Source organism: Rissa tridactyla, chromosome 9 (assembly GCF_028500815.1).
Source record: "Rissa tridactyla isolate bRisTri1 chromosome 9, bRisTri1.patW.cur.20221130, whole genome shotgun sequence".
Lineage (NCBI taxonomy): Eukaryota > Metazoa > Chordata > Aves > Charadriiformes > Laridae > Rissa > Rissa tridactyla.
In genome coordinates, this window is record NC_071474.1 from 45,864,600 (window position 1) to 45,882,287 (window position 17,688).

A 17,688-nucleotide genomic window follows, 5' to 3' on the forward strand; every position below is an offset into this window, starting at 1 on the left:
CAGTAAGATTTTCACGTGATTTTACAGCCTGAAGTTGCTATGTTCCCATTCTCCACTACCAAATCGTTTCATTCCACCTGGGCAAAAACCAACATAATTACCTCCGGGCTCCTCCAGCCAGATTTGGGAACAGAAAGTTCAAGTCTCATCTACTAGCAAGAACAGTATAAGTGACTCAAGCTCTGATTTAAAGTTGGTTTCAAACTTGTCTATCCCTGTCGTAACGACCACGGGAGACCAAAACAAACCAACCCCCCCCCTAGTTTCATGTGACAGCAAACACAGAACAAATGTATTTCTCAGTTTGTACACCTCAGCATCTGCCAGCGCTTTGCAGACTGTTTGCACTGAAGACTCAATTTCATATTGATGCATAAATTATCTGGGGGATCTTTCTCCAGGGTCTGCATGAAAGTACCTACTTATAATAAAAGAGACGCAAAATGCAGAGGCAGCTGTATGCGAAAAGACAACTGCCTGGGGAAGTCAAGAAGATACAGCTGTAAGGTTTTCAAGCCTACTCAGAAAACTCCTGATTTTGAACATCACTAGAAAATCAGAAGCCTCGCCTGTCTTGTCTAAACATTTGTTTTTAATTGCTTCCCTTTAAAAATGCATTAATCGAAAAGTAAATCGAACTGGCAACTTCCTGTACCTCCGATAACAGTTCAAATGCCACACACACGCAGGTCTGATCTGCTAGGATTGAACACCACAGAGGAGTGGAAAATCAGCGAGAACGGAAAAGTAAAGCTGGGAGAGAAGCCCAGAGTCACACTCATTCCATCGGCACATGTCACTAGCATTAACACCCCTCTTCACACTTCTGCTCTAACAGGAGAGTGTTTTGCTGAATGTTAAGGAGATCAGAGCTGGTAAAGAAAGGGCCATTGAAAACTATGATAAATAGAATCATAGAATGGTTCGGGTTAGAAGGGACCTTAAAGATCATCTAAATAGATCATGTAAATAGAGTTATACTAGAATAGAAAAATCTGAATTGAGAGAAGACATTAAAGAGAAATATCTTATGCAGTCCAGGAAAAGAAAAAAAAAAAAAAGACCGAAGCGATGAAAGAGAGAATGATAACTGGTATATGACCCATATAACCCTAATGTAAAAATACACAAGTCTCGTATCCATAGTACGCATGAGACACGTTCAATCCCACTGCTGCCCCCAGCTATGTTCCCATCAGACTGGCTGGAGCGGCGCTAAGCGGCGTCTGTACTCCTCAGCCCTCTGCCACTCAGCAGGCTGCAGGCAGCTGCCGCTGCTCCTGTGGCCCAGGCACCTACTCTCGCCTCGAACACAGGACTGAAGAAAAATCAAGAGGCAGATCCTGCTAACGGAGCTCAACAGATAGCCAATTCACTAAAAGGAATCTTCTACTGCCCAGCAGTAGCATTAGAAAAACCCTGAAAACCAGATCAAATTCTACTAAGCGAACAGAAGGTGATAGAGCCTACAATAAATAGTTGCTAAGTTCAATGGAAAAAATACGAGAAATGCTTTTCACAGCTCTTCTAGATAAAATAACCAACAGCCTTATTGTTAAAAAGTCACACCCACAAACATACTTAAATAAAAGAATAAATTAAAGTTTACCTGAGATACATAACCGGGAGGCACAAATATAGGCGGCATAGAACCATTTGGTGACATCATAGGAACATGTGCTGGACCTGAGAAGTAACAAGGTGCCACTTTTTAACAAATGAGGCTTTTACAAACTCGAGACACCTTTTTTTCCAAAGGTGGTGGCTCACTTTGGTGCCTGAAAAGCCAACAACTGCAGCCAGCTCTCTATTTATGGAGCTACTTTTAGACAAGTAGATTTAGAAGCAAGGCTTAAACTATCCAATAAAAAAAGCCAGTTAGCAGAGAAACCTAAATAGTCAGGACTGCGAGTTTAAAAAATAAAAAAGTGACCCTACCAAGTTTTCACCTAGAAAAATATTGCAGTTTATGTCACTGATGGATAACTCCTGTTCACATTCAAAATACACATCAAGAATGATTTTAATAACTTTCAGGAAGCATCCAGAATTTTAGATAATATTACTGAATGCAAGCATGGCTGTACATTTATTCTACAAAAAGCAGAGATTAGATTTATCCCCACCACAACTTGTATGCAAAAAACAGCATAGATAAATTTTAGTTCTTGCTTTGTGACAAAGTTAAAAATCAGTAGCAACAACATTGGCACTACAATAATGCTAACAGCTGGTCTACCAACATCTGTTTTGTTGGTGTTTTTTTTTTTTTTAAAATCAGAATATGTTATTTTTTACACCAAGCTAAAAGCAAGTATTCCCGTCTGGGATTTGATGAAAGCAGAATGGACACTTTTATATAATATCATTTGAAATGGTTAAAAAATATTCCAAAAATGGAAGCATTGATAAATTCAACTTGATTTAGAGGAGATATTTTGACCCAACTCAGATTTGCAGTTCTGTCACTTACCCAGAAGGTAAAAAGCGGTTTGTAGCCACAAACAGTAGCCACTACCTTACAGTACAGTGAGGTCACACAGCGTCTATTAAAATTGTTTCGATTAGTGTGGAACTAAATCCCACGTAAATTCATGTGTTAAGATTCCGAGAAGACAGTTATTCAAGGATCATTACAGACACAGTTGAGACGCCAGCCTCTTATAAATCATCAGCAAAGTCTGCAGAGATGCAGGGAATCTTGGCTCTTTCCCAGTGCTGTCTCATTTGCGCTTTAAGTACAAACTGAAAAATCTGATTGGTTAACGTTGCAGAACACATAAAAACACACTTGACATTACAGAAACCGATACTGGTAGCAATTTTGTGATATTTGCAGAATCAAAATATTTGGATTCAGTACTGCAGTTTTTCCTTTACCTTGAATACACTGAATGTGTCCATCTTCAGTTGTAATTGTAAATGTTTCACCTGGGTTTACCTGTACAAGAATAACCTGTAGAAAACAAAACACGAGAGAGGCAGTTGTTTTTTATTATTTTAGAAATTACCTGGGGGAAAAACCCCATCTCTTCCTTATACACACACATTAGATTAAAACAATATAGCTTTGGCAGCCTTAGAGAATATAAAAGCAAGATGAGACACACTGGCAGGTAGAATAAAATTTCTTCATACTTTGACATAAAATCATTAGTTTTGCATAATCAATGATTTTTCTCCGATTATTACCAGAAGTGCTTCCTTTGACACACTTGAAAGCTTTTATTTTCAATATTTTCACACTATTTCTTTTTTTACTGAAGCAATAAATCACCTAAGATTCACCGTGCTTTACAAGCTTTGCCTATGACGTTACTTCAGTTTCAGGGCAAAATCAGGATTACACACACAAATAAATGCTTTGCCCAAAACTCAACCACGTTTTTTCATTGAAAGCATGTGGGTATATATTTTGACAATATATTCTCCGATGCTATCGGGTAACTTAATAAAGTATGCAGTCCTTTGGGGGCGGAAGGAGGGCAGAAGAGGTGACAAAGCAAATCCTGCCTACCAACCTCTGCTCTATGGCTCCTGAAAGATCAGGTTTATTTTCCTCACATGTTTGTGTAATCCCGTAGCTAAAGAAATACAACTGCCAGTGAGGTTCGGTGGGTCAGTTTGGACACGATCGCATTCACTTTCACACAGATCGATGTGGACATCTGCCAGAATTATTCCTCAGGCAGCCTACAGCATCGTTTCCCTCGCGCTGGGTAACACGAACGATCACCTCCTCCTACCCCATTCACAGCACACGCTTCAGTCTTGCTGTAAAATATTGGCAGTGCTTCAGTTTCACTCTAATGCGAAAACTTTACCACTAAAATTTCGCAGCGAGATTCTGTCATATTACATAGGCACAGGCCTAACTCTTCAGTGAAACGAGGGGTTTGACCGTGTATAAGAACTGCACAATTACACAGTCAAAATTCCACCTGAATTCCAAGGTGAAAGCTAGCACATAAAGAAGAGAGGCCAATATAAAAACTGAAATAAAATATATTTATAAAACCAGCTATGAAACTCAAAAATTTTTTTTCATTAGATTTTTATAAAATATTTTTCTTCTATTCATGGAATGACAACTACATCAGGTAGAAGGGATTCTGTCAGGTCTGTGGAACAGATTTTAATTAACTGAAATTCTCACAAACAGTTCAGGAAACTATTAACTGAACTCAGCGAAAAGATCATAAGTAAGTGGAGTAATCACAGGGCTGCAGAGCAGTTCAGAATCTGGAATGTCAGGAATGCACAGGGCAACGTCTTAGAGGAATGACTCACTATAATTAATGAAGCAAATGCAGTTCCATCTACCTTCCACCAAGGAAAATTTCCAGGTAGCTCGAGTGTTTCTAGCGAGTCAATCTAAAGCAAGTCAGACGACAGACTAGTGCTAGGGGTCACAGTCATGTTGACACCTTCAAGTGTCCCACACGACCATCTCAGAACTAGTGGGATCAAGCTATGTCAAAGCACCGGTCAGCATTTTGCTTTTAGGCCTTATTCACGCTCTTTCCATTGCTGAAGGTTTTGAAAACAAGAAACTCTTCCAGAAAACTTCCAACTGATAGTTGACGTGAAATGAAACTGATGAACTGGACGCTGCACCTGACTGAAGTGATTGGCCAAACAGCACAAGTTTTATTTCTGAAAATGAAACCACTCTATAATACTCTATAATTAGCCTATCCCCCAAATCACTGGCAGCAAAACAATTAAAAATCAGCTGCATTAATAAAGCTTCTAAGCTAGTGGCCTATTTAAAAGCCCAGAAGCTTCTCCGCTCTAGAGAAAAGTGCCACAAACAAGAGCAGCAAGTGTATTTGTCAGGCAAATGAAGGACGGCAACATGACATGGTTGTTTATACACAGACATGCAAGAATGACAAATATTGGCACATTAACATTAAACCACGTTCCCGGTCCCGTTAATATTTTCACTAGGCAGGCTTATTTGTTATTTCCATTATAATTCAATTCTAAGTCTTGGAGACTATCAGTGTTCAAAGCCTACTCTTCAAATGCCAATTTCCCACACATCTCCAAGATACAATTTTTTATTTTTATTTTTTTTTAATCTGACCTGATTGCAAAAAAAAATCTCCTCTAGAGTTCCAAAAATTTCAATGACTGTCACCTTCTTTTAGGTCATTCAATACGCACTATTATTCTACACACCGATCTATCCCAAGACATGCTACACAAACACAGCTATGGAGATGGACTCCAGTTAGCTCTACCTGATGTCTTTTCCTTGCGTAACATGAAACAGTAGCTACTGAATAACTTCACAGCTGCTCAGTGTCTAAAATTCCACACCGCTAATGCTAGAACTTCAGAACGACCTTAGAGACTCTATAGCTTTACTTATTTCAAAACACAGTCACTGTATTTCAGCTCCGGAGACTGAGGACAAAAAGGCAGAGCAGACTTTTTTTAAAATAAAAGCTATTTTTACAAGCAATACTACAATCCTTCCTCATCTGTAACCATTACAAAGAAAAGGATATCTCATGTAAAACTCTTCACCATTTGTGGTCTACCAGACCGTAACAATTCGTGATTATTTTGTTGTACCATGTTTATCCACTGCACGTTCAAATATGCCAAGGTCTTCACTGTTACCCTTCACAATCATGTCATATGGCAGTTATCCTCTGCAAACTTTTATGCAACTTTTCCTTCTGGATTAACCCCTTAATTCCTATTTCGGTTACGGTCAGATACTTGAACTTACAAACCAATCAGGTCAAAGCAATGGGCAGTTTTCTCCCCTGCTTCAACAAAATGATTGTTTAACTCCAGGCATATAAAGCCTTCAAATTTATGTTTTATTATCACAGAACCCTAGAACAGCCCAGGCTAGAAGGGACCTCGAGAGATCATCTGGTCCAATCTTTTGCGGGAAAGGAAACCTAGATGAGATTATCCAGCACCCTGTCCAATCGAGCCAACCAACAAAGAGCTATTTAGCTATTTAAACCAAACAAACCTTTTCTCTCCTATCAAGAGCTGCTCTAGGGCAGGGGGAAGATGCTTCTTAAATTAATATCCAGTGTTAATGTCAGGATGCCTGTGATATTTCTGAGTGCACTGGAAGTCCATCTCCAAATGATGGGAAGATATCTTCAGCATTTGTCGTCCAAGGCACTCAGCTTCTACTGCCAAACACTAAATTCACTCCAAGTTTACTGACAACTTACACAAGCTCGTGCTTCAGTCAAATCATTTTGCTTTCAATTTTGTCTGTAGTTCTAATCATACTAGGTACTTCTGAAGGGTTGTGTCCAATAAAATTCTAATGTTTCAACTAAATATACTCAGGTTTCACCCGTGCACTGTAATTATTAATGAAGATACTTAATATCAGGAAGCCAAGGTCCTTCCTTTCCTCTACATTTCACTGCAATAGACGTCTTGGTTGAGAGCACTGCAGCCACTTGCTAATCTCTATTGATTATTTTACATGAGCTTTAAGAAGAGGTTTCAAAACCTTAGCACTTTATTAAATCCATATATTTTTCCTTTTATTCTTTGATTTTGTAGTTTAATTTTAAAGCACTTACGCACATATAACAAACATTCCTTTTAATTTGCAATCTTTTCACATTTCCACTATATTAACGTTGAATTATTTTCTTCCTCTCTATAGTTGCACTTCTGTTTTACTGACATCAGCGCTGAGAAGCACATGCTTTTCTAACTTTGCAGGTCAGTGTCACAGTTGCTTTATTCCAAGCTGCCTCCTCTGTCAGCCATCATACAAGTTGTTCAACAAAACAGTTTTTCTATTTGCTGTTTTCTACAGTATGCTTGAACGTCAACCTCCCTACTACAACTGCTGGCACGGTATGGCATGAGTTGTAAGAAAGTACAACGGATTTACTTGCCTGTTGTATGCTGTCCCCATTAACCATATGAGGTAGAAGTGGCACTTCATTCAATATAGGCGTAGCTTCTAATGGAGGCGGCTGGTCGGCCATCATGTCTGAAAACCATTCATTGACAACTGCTCACATTAACCACCTGCTCAAACAAAAAGAGAACGTCAATATTAAACATGTCTCTCCCCTCCCCCAAATAATTCTCTATTTTGTTTGCCAAACTTGGTACCGATATTTCAGTAGAAAAATACAGCAGTGCCTTCAGGACATTGTTTTGTAGAGAAGAAAAACAACCTCAAAACCAAATACTTACACTATGATATTATTTGAATCCTTTAATGACAACAATTCAAGAACATTTGAAAATTCAATAGGAAAATATAATCAGATTTCCACACTCCACAACTCTCCCCCACAGATTTTCAAATAAACTGACTTTAATTGGAGACAAAAGTTACTATAAAACATCCACTACTAGCTTCTTTGAACATCTGAAAACTTGTGTGAACTGACAGTCTTAAACGCATGGAGGGGGATCCCAAGTCCTACACCCAAGTTCTTCACAATGGAGCACTGCCAAGTAGTCCAATATACTACCCTCCTTTTCATTTTGAAGTAATGCATTTAAGCTCTACATATCTTTCTTCCAAAAATATGCTCTTTAAATACGTATCGTGCATATTCAACCTGACATGCCATGAGTGATGAAATCGGTAGGTAAGTGATGCAAATATACAGCAGCATAATTCACGCTTACGTAGGACTTTGTTCCTAAATTTGTAGTTACGATTTGTAAGTTGCTTGTATTCCAGAACCTAAGTTTTAGACCAGATAATTCACATACTATATGTACATTTTAGTCTCCATAACGATCAACACCCCACCCCCCACCCCAAATCATACGATCTCTCCAATGCAGCAACATGTCATCAATCCCAAGGTCTGGGAGTATCACGCAAAACTGAATATGAAAAAGTGCTGCATAGTTTTGGGCTTCTAGTGAATAATCCATGATTACATAAATCAAAATACAATCCAAACATCAAAATACAATCCAAATGTTAGTGAATTTTCAGTGCATAGTTAATTCAGCATCCATAAAAAGCACAAGATAACAGGATACAGGAAATGCTGACATTTCCTTCTCCCTTCCCATTACCTCCTATAAACCCAGACCGAAGACAAAACGCACTTAGGATAGGCCAATTCATTACATTAAAAATAAAAAGCAAAAGCAAAACAAAAAACGCTTCACCCCCCCAAATCTGTGTGTGAACCAAATCAGTCTATACACAACTGCCAAATCCTTGTTCAGTTCTCTATAACCAGTGTGGAAATGACAGTGTTCGGGGAGGGGGGAAGTAAGACTGATTTATTCTTGTACTTGTAGGACTGAATCTTCAGGAGATTAGTGACAGAAATATCACAGCCTGCTATTTTAATTTCTTCTGGTGTTAACTAATTCCATTCAGAAACGGTCTGTAATAGAGTTAGGACTACACAGATTTCTCCAGTATTAGCAGTACAAGGTGAAGAAGCTGGTAGCATCCATTGGTAAAAACCACCTTCTTTCTTGTTTGCAAAAGCATCTCAAAATAACTGATACAATCGCACAGCCACAAAACACAGCATAACAAAATACCCCAAACTGTCAAAGAAACCAGCTCATTCTGCACACCAGTTGTTCTCCAGGCCTGCCCCAGTAACAATTTCAAGAGGCAAACACAACTGCACAGGTGCAAGGGCTAGACACAACCTCCAAAGTTTAAATTTGTATCAGGTTTGCCCTAAATATACTTAGCTAAGCGTGCTGTCTATTTCCTGAATAAAATAATCTTCCATCCTATTTGTCAGATTTTGAATTACCTCTGCCAAAGAAACAAACTCAGCTGATTGTATGTAACTATTCCACTTAAAAATACCTGCATGGTAACCCTGCCAGTCAATACGTTAAACTTAAGGCAGAAGTTCCTTCCACTGCACCTCTCCCATTTTTAGAGGTTAGAACTGAGCCTGAAGAGCCATTATAGGAAATCAGCATGCACAGGCAGACTGAAAATACTTTATTTTATATACGTATATAGTACCAATTTCTTTCATCTAAGAACCTCAAAACCGACAGAAATTAGCACTTAACATAAAGGGGAAAACCCTTTACCAAAAAACAACTACATCTGCATTCAAATGTTCAACTCACCAAAATAACCAGCTGTAGAAAAATGTGTTCTGAAACAAGTTCCAATACCACCTGCAATTTTAAATAAACGTTTAAATAAACGTTCAAAGTTTCTGTCCTAGTCTCCTACGTTGGCTGAATGTAATTCTCTGAGGTTTTGTCTTGGTTAACGAGCAGCACAGTGTAGTTAGTACAAATTGTAGAGCAGAGCACCAACATCCATATGGTTTGTAGAATCCTTAATCTATTGCCTAATGACAGAGGCAGTATTTGCATTTACACCTACGCACTCACACGTTCCACTTGCTTAGTGCTGTAACTTCACCCTTTTCAGAGGAAGAACATAATACTTGGGAGTATTAGGAAACAAATGTGTTCATACAGTTAACGACAAACTCCAAAAATAGCAAATACAATTTCATGTCTTAGTAGGAATCTCCGGATGGTCAGAGGAAATGGAAGTACTAGCACAAATGAAACCATCTGAGTAACTCTTGGGGCAGTTTCGCCTGACTCAGAACACTAACATCTTACTGTACAGCTGGGCTCAGATGGCTCCAAGTGGCAGAACACTCATGATAAAGAGGAACCTCCTGCTGCGTGCTGATGGACTTCGCAAAAAAACAAGTTTTTTTGCTTTTAGAGCACAGCTTCATTCCTTGAAAACAGTGGTAAGAGAGCAGCAAAGGACACTGCTGCTCTCAAAGGTACCACCTCTGCTGGTAAATGAGCATGGGACTCAAGCCCTTCCCCAGTGTGGTAGGTAAAACTTTTCAAGGGAAATAAAGCACTCCCACTGCACATGGTATCAACTGCTTCGCCTCCCAAAAGTCTCCATTTCATTCGAGGAAGTAGGTGGTATTTGGGTAAATAAAAAGAGAATTCCTGAAGAGTTATTATATACTCAGCACAATTTCCCAAAAAATGAAACAGAGAAATTGAGATCTATCTTGAAAAGCCATTACCCACAGCCTTCTACTGCTAGTGTAGGAGCAGGGAATCCAGCCCTGTGTCCTCCAGCTCAGCCCCAGGACCCGCCACCGAAGGCAGCGGTGGGGTAAGCGACGCAGAACGGCTGCTGCCAGGGACCAGGCGGCTGCTCCTAAAGTAAAGGTGGAGAGCAACCACCATGTGGGTAGAGAGTAGATCCGAAGATCCTGAACCCACCTCCATCCACAACTCCCACAAAGTCCTGCTAAGTCTCACAGCTTCCCTCAAACGCTATCACTGATACTGGGCATCCTCTGAACCCTCGGTTTTACTCCAAACTCAAGCCAAGTCAGCTTTGATGGGCAAATCCAGCCGGCAAATTGTACATGGCCCAATGAGGAAGAACCCACCTAGAGGGAAAACTGCATCAAACAGCTTCTCGTGTCCCTGAAGACTCGCTTATTTTATCGTATGCTAGGCTCAGACTGCGATTTTCCACGGTCTGTTCTTGGCAGCTAGTTGTTTTAAATTTATCATCACTACTAACTATCCAAGTGGACAGGGGCAAAAAAGAAAAAAAAAATAAAAATCACAGGCTGAACTGACATTAAAGATGAGCTTATACACAAAATTTTAAACTTTATAGGCTAAAAATAACCAAGAAAAATTCCATCTGCAAGCATTAAAGACTAGGCAAATGTGGTCAGAGTTGCAAAGGAACATACTGAGAATTAGTGAATCATTATATATGAATCAATAGCAGAATTCATAGAGGTCGTCTAGAGCTTCATCACCATGCACTGGACATTTTTGAGTCAGTATGGAATTAAATAGATTAATTTTTAGAAAGGTTACATTTTGCAAGGGTACCTTCTGGTCTGATTCATTTCTTAACAGCGGTTTCTATAGACATCAGCTAAAGGTCATTCCCAAACCTTGTTTGAAGGATGAGTTCAGCCCATACAGCATGATAGCCATTAAAAAAAAAAAAACCACTTAAAAAAAATCGGGATTAACCATCTCAGAAACAAACCTTCTGAAGCACTGTTTTAGCAAGAGTGAAAGAAGCAATAGCAGATATCAGATTTCTCAGTTAACAGAAATCTACACCAGAAATAGCTTGAACTACGGCTTTCACAGATTATTTATTCAAGACACATGCATCTAAAAAACTGGAATATTTTGTCATTTATTTTACAACATTAAAAAAATAAAATATTTTAAACCAAATAAAATCAGTTCATATTTTAAAAGTGTACCCTGAGAAGTGTTCCTGAGTAATTCGACACTGTGCTAATGTAATATGGTTAATCATGTTAACCATATTAAAAAAAAAAAAAAAAAGGGGGCAATATTTTCCACTGACAGTCTCGCGCTACAAAGGCTTCTAAGAAAAATAGAAAATCTTAATGACTAGCCTTCCAGAAAACAATTACAGTACACAGCGGCTGTGCCTGACCTCACTTCCTGACATAGTAAAAACGCCGAGCCTCTGGAAGACTGAAACATTGGCCTTCCCTTTTCTCCAGCCCAAATTCTTCTCAAGCCGTGCTGCAGTCATCCTGGACCCCGTCCAGCTCCCGAGGATTCGCACTGAGCTGTGTTCATTGATTCTCCCTCGCTCTCGACTGAAGTCAGCGCCTCGGCAGAGAAAACCGGGCTCCGATTTACATACAAACCAGCTATTATGCTCCCTGGATGGAGGCAGCAAAGCAAAGGTAGCTAACTGAAGTCTAGATGACGTTAGATCATCGTACCTTAAGTCTGGAAAACATCATGGATTCTCATGAGACATTGGGAAATGAAAATCTAAAGTAGTGTAAAATCGTTGCAGTCCAAAGTGAAATAAATACGCAATTCTAGTACATGGGGTAGTTACTAACAAATGTTTACCAAACCCACTAGAAACACTCTTTACTGCATTACAAATCCTCCTTTAGCCATTTGCCAACGTACAGCTTGGAACGAGGTGTCATGTTCAACTCACAGTCAATTCCATTTGGACATCACAACAGAAACAACTTCAAAATTGTAACAGTAATGTCTCTAAGAAAATGTTATGACCACAACAATTTTCCTGTATAAACACACCACTTCTGTTTTATCAATAACCAACAAAACATCAACAGTTTTCCAGACATCGTTTCTCTTCAGGCAGTAACAACAAATTTGCAGCTATTTATGTGCAGAGCATGGAAAAACAAAGAAAACGTTTTGTATTCATTAAATGTGTTTTATAATACCATACAAAATAAGAAAAAATTCATAGATTGAAAAATTACTTTTTCACTGGAATTATATCCTTTAATCATATTAATAGAATATGAGATAATCTACTGTGCAAATGGGTAGCAGCATTATGTATTTAGCAAGTTTTAGGAATTCTTTTATCTCGTAATAAGTATTTTCCTCATATATTAAAAAACTCTCTCCAGAAAGACATCTCATGCAAACTAAACAGGGGGGGAACACTGCAGATAGAAACGGATCGGCTTCGTTCCACTGTCCAGAGTAGATGGTGAACAGATTTCGTACACAGTAAGAAGAAAAAAAAGAGTTTATAATCTTGCACAGAAGCTATCACAAAGACTGTATTTTCACTACAGTAAGTGCTGGAGAAAGTTCCTGTTCCAAGGAGATTATTACTTAAATGGAGACTTTTTTTTTTTTTTTTTAAAAAGACAGTATGCCTGAGTTAGAGAGAACAATGTGTCCAGGACCAAAGAGGAAGTCTGATGGAGAGCTAGCAATTTATCTCAGACTTCCTGATTTCTAGGTTCAGTGCCTTATGCAACCTTCTAGCCTGATCATAAGTTCACATTTATTGCAGGAAGTAAACTACCACAGTATTGCTATTTATTAAAAGCAGTATTGTATAAAAATCTAAAGCTTTAATTATAGCTTTTAATATTAGAATTACTAATTAGTATTTTTATATTGATATCTACTATACTTTTACATATTATATTTATTTATTTATTATCTCTAAGTGGGGAAAAAATCCCAGTCTCATTGCAAGCAACATACTTCGTTAGTGTCTTATCTTTCGAAAAAAGTTAAGATCTAGAACTGGATCTGTGGACACACACATATATATGAACCTCATGTACACTGAGACACTGCCATACCTTAAACTCCAGAACACCTCTTGCAAACTGAGACTTCTGAGTATTTTAAACACTCTTTAACCCGTCGATTAAATTCTGCATTGGCGATCTCCAAAGGCTCTTAAAACAAAGAACAGTAGACCCAAACAACAGTCATCCCCAACCTCAGGCTAAGAAATAGCCTTGCCAAAAAGATTAAACCTTATTTATGAATTCTAAAAAAACCTCACCCCTCCAGATTTGAAATTTATGCCCCACACAATTTTGAGGTAGGAAACATTTTGGGAAAAAAGGTACAAGCTACCCTCTCCCACCCAAGTTTTTCAAATAAGCAGTATTTACAAGGTGTTTAAGATATCATCCCAATCCTAAAATAGTTCTCTTCTGCCACAGGACCACACATGAGACGTTCTAGGTGGAATGGTTTACTTTTAGCAAGATTAAGGAAGGGAATGAGAGACTTAATAGAATCAGACTTAATAGAAGGCTCAGTTACAACTTTAGCTCTGAAGAGACCACCATCACTCCATAACAGTCATCTGTTGAAAACTAAATATATGTTTTGATTAAAATGTTGGAAATAATTTATAATGACACCCAAGTGAATTTGTCTGCACCATCGTCCATGAAGTTTGGCTTCTGGCCAGAAGGGCACCACAACTTTGATACTGAAAACCTTCTTCATGACTTGCCCAACAAATGTGCTCAGTCAAACATTCTTTAATACTTACAGCTGTGAAAAGCCCGATGTCATTTGGATCTAGGTATTGCTAGGACCTCGCAATTTTGACCTAGGTAAGGTCTGCGACCTAAGTAAAACAAAAAAACACAATGCCCACCCCAACTCCACAGACACATAGTCCAAGGTTTCTGTGCTCTGCACCAAGGGTTTTCGTCTAGAAGCTTTTAAAATCTTTTTCCTTTTTGACATCTGAAAAAGTGACAATTCCAAAACATTTCACTGTGTTTTCCAAGAAGTTTAATTGTTAATTAAATGTTTATTCCAAAGTAGTGCTAATGGTTTCCATGGTAAAATATAAAAGTGACCACAAGCCTTTTATCACAGTCCGGACAGTCCTTCTGCGCTCACAAAGACCACCTGGGGATCAAACACATCAGGTCAGTCACCAGAAGGAGCTCCACTAACTTCCTAAAAGCTGCAGAAAGCTGGCTGGCTGTGGCCACCAGCAAGAATGACCCATGGTGGGGGAAGCCCAAGGTGAAGGAGAGCAGGGGCTAAAAAAGCAACTAGCAAATTAGAGGAGGACACTTTCTTCCTCTTCCTAAAGACAATTAAATTAACATCCATCACCTAGGGCACTGTGAGACCTGATTGCCTGCAGATATTCTCCCTGAAGGAGAAGCAAGATTGAGATGGAAAGCCTTCACATCACGGCCACCAAAAAACCCTAAAACCCCAGCGAAACAGCAGATGCAACATAGTTAGACACACGGGACCTCTGACATAAGTGATAGTATCAACTTTCATCCTCCCTTACCAATCTGGATCAGGTTCCTGATGCAACTGTGCCAGGAAAGCAATAAAAAAAATTGCTCCACTCCACCCTCAAACAGAAACTACACCAGCAACCGCCCATAGCACTTCAGAAATACTTTCTCGCCTGAAACTACATCCCTTAAAATTTGAAAGGTCTAGTCCACGGGGACAAAAAAGGCAAACGCAGAATCTGTAGGGTAGTCCTCACCCTAGAGGGTTATACACATTTTCCCAGAGACTGCAGAACTTCTTGCTGTCCTTCCCAAGAGAAACTCCACTGTCAAGAACTGTGAGCTGGGAATAAAGTGTCTGTCAGTACCCGTAGTACATTACATCTGACCCGATCTGAGCTGTTATTAACAATATGCGCATTGGTCATATTATGGCCACGTCTGTCCTCTTAATTATTCATTTATGAGGCCTGTAAAGTTTGCATTAACAGCTGCTATAACGCAAACATTACATTACTTTTAGATAAATATTTTCCTTTATTGTTTCAGTTATTTTATGTCTTTACTCTTGTTGCCAGAAAAGCAGACTCACATCCTAAGCACTTCTGTGCTGCTTCCTAAAGTGACCAGCCCCATAAAAGAGGACTGAAAGGTCCTATTCCTGCTTCTAGAAGTGTTCAAAAGAACTAAACACCTCAAAGGACCAAGCCCTTAAAGTGTTTCATTCTTATTTCAAATGTTAAAAAAGTAATGGAATTAAGATATTTTCCAGCTGTATCGATGCTGTTAAAAAAAAAAATAAAATTCATTAAATGCAAAACTGACTGCTGCTCTCCACCAGCTAGGAACATGACATGTTCCAGCATAAGTGAAGTGTTTCAACATCCTAAAGCTACACAAAGCACGAAATTTTCAAGCTTATATGAAAAACTTCTAATGCATGCAATGTAACAACACATTTATTTTAAATATGATTTTTGAAGTGTGGAACTGTGCCCCCTGAATTTCAAAACATTGTTCTGGTTGTTCAGGCCTCTAAGGAAACCAGTTTATTTACGTATTGACAACATACTACTGAAATTCTCTACCTAAAACATCTATCTAAATCACTTAGAAGGTGTGAAAGTTACATAGGCCATGGTTTACTGAAAAGTAATTCCAAAAAAACGTCTGACCAGAGTCACAAGAAGTAGAGCGTACTGTTGAAACGAAAAAATGATAAAAAATGAGAAAGGAAAACCCTACAAAGAACAAATGCAGTGACAGTGTCCTCACAGGACTCATGGTGCAGTCCTAACGCTCACAGTGGTAAAGAACAGCTGGAAAGCTAATAGGGCATTTCGTTGCAAATAAAACACGGAGCTCTAGAAAGACAACCCTATTCTCTTAAGAGCACAAGCCCTTCTATGTAACTGGAAATATATCTTGGTGATAGTGCAGCAATGGCCACAGAGAAACCTTAACCGGTCAGCAAAAAGGTAGCTGGAGTTTACACCTTTAAGTACCTACCGATCTGAACAGAGGAAGCAAAACGTTTAACACCATGCCAAGATTTACAAGATGGGAACTGCAAGTTTCTACAGGGAGCTGCACATGCTCCAAGATTCTGAAATCCAGGTTAAGTATCTGGATAACTGAGTACAATTCTTCCCTATGGGACAAATTTGACTTTAAAGTGGAACGTAAAATTGAATCCATTTTACGATACTTTTTCCCCTCAAAAGAAAAAAGTTCTGCCCATTAATTTACCAACCTTCTTCAATTCCAGGGGAAAGAGTTCTGTTTCAAAGAATGCAAACAACCCAAAGAAACGGCTATTGTATGTGCAGGCAAGTCCTTGCAACAGAAACATATATACTCCATAGCACCTTGCTCACCTGAGTTTCCTCCCTATAGCAGGGAATACCCAGTTCACAGCAAGGGATAAATATCTAAGTATTTTTAAAAGCTTTTCTGATAATCTTCAAGTAAGAGCTGGCTGAGGACCAGCCAGCCAAGTGACAAATTTAAGTGCACCCCAAGCTTGGCTGGTGTCTATTTTGTCCTATGCATTGTATTTCCAGACACCAAACATGCCACACTGTGTGTTGTGCAGACCTGGATGTCAGTTTGCTGAGCCACTGAAACCTCCTGGGATTATGCCAGGGAAGCACCAAAACTCAGACATTTTAAGCGCCAGAGCAGGGTAATACCTGTCCTAAATTAACCCAGAGAGCATTACGGGACAGCAGACACGAGCACAAAATTGGTACAGCTGCTGTCATACAAACAACATCTGAACCACAAGTTATTTTCCAAACGCTTGCGTTCCATATCTTGAACAACAATTCATTTTTTATTTTAGACTTGCCTCTAAGAGAGAGCAATCATCCAGATTATTAAAAACAACAGCAACAATGCTATTTCCAGGAAAGGCTTCCTACCACAAGACTGGTCGAAGCAGACAGTTGCTGTCTAACCCAAGACAACAGAAGCAAAATCAGGACGTCACAAGATTAATACGAAGCATTGTTTGCTTTCAGGTAAGGAAAGCAAAGGCTGTTTTTCCACTAGCTCTGACTCCATTTCTTTCTGTGAATCAGAAGTGTGCCTGATGTATCCTGTCAATATATTGATACAAACAAGCTTTTTAAGAACTCCCTTACAAAACATGAATTCAAAAACAAGCACAAAAATACAGCAAAAGCGAAGAATTTCTTCAAACCATTAAGAGATCATGCAAACCGAGCAAGGAAGAATTATATGGATACGCAAACTGAAGACTGTTTTCCGTGCACAACGTGAGAAGAGGCTCAGGCTGTAATGCTTTAGCTGCACAGTGGATCAAATTAATCTAGTTAAAACAGGTTACACTTAAACCAGGGGCTAAAACACACCAATAAATTACATAAATTACCACATCTGAGCAGTCACACGGCAACAGAGCATGTTAATTTTTTTTGCATCATGGAAAATGCAAGGTAAAATGCAAGGAAAAATGCAAGGTATGAGATCACGCACATGAAGTTTAAGCAAACACACTTCACACAGCATTTGTGACAGGCCAGGAAGACTCGTATAACCATTATCCCAGTTCAGCTGATGCATGGTAACACACGAAAATAATTTGCTTCTGTGTCTGAGCTTTAAATAT

General features: G+C 39.0%; 1 protein-coding gene across 2 annotated transcripts in view; it reads right to left on the minus strand.

The window, feature by feature from the left end:
- The window catches only part of LOC128914769 (fibronectin type-III domain-containing protein 3a-like), a 48,370-nt gene that overhangs the window by 23,079 nt on the left and 7,603 nt on the right, over positions 1-17,688 (minus strand). For both annotated transcript variants that reach the window (XM_054214305.1, XM_054214306.1), the window contains 3 exons: positions 6,900-7,035; positions 2,881-2,956; positions 1,610-1,686 (listed from right to left, as the gene is read on the minus strand). In XM_054214305.1, coding sequence (XP_054070280.1) covers positions 1,610-1,686; positions 2,881-2,956; positions 6,900-6,995 — 249 coding nt within the window. In that variant the 5' untranslated portion in view covers positions 6,996-7,035. The remainder of the gene's footprint in view (positions 1-1,609; positions 1,687-2,880; positions 2,957-6,899; positions 7,036-17,688) is intronic.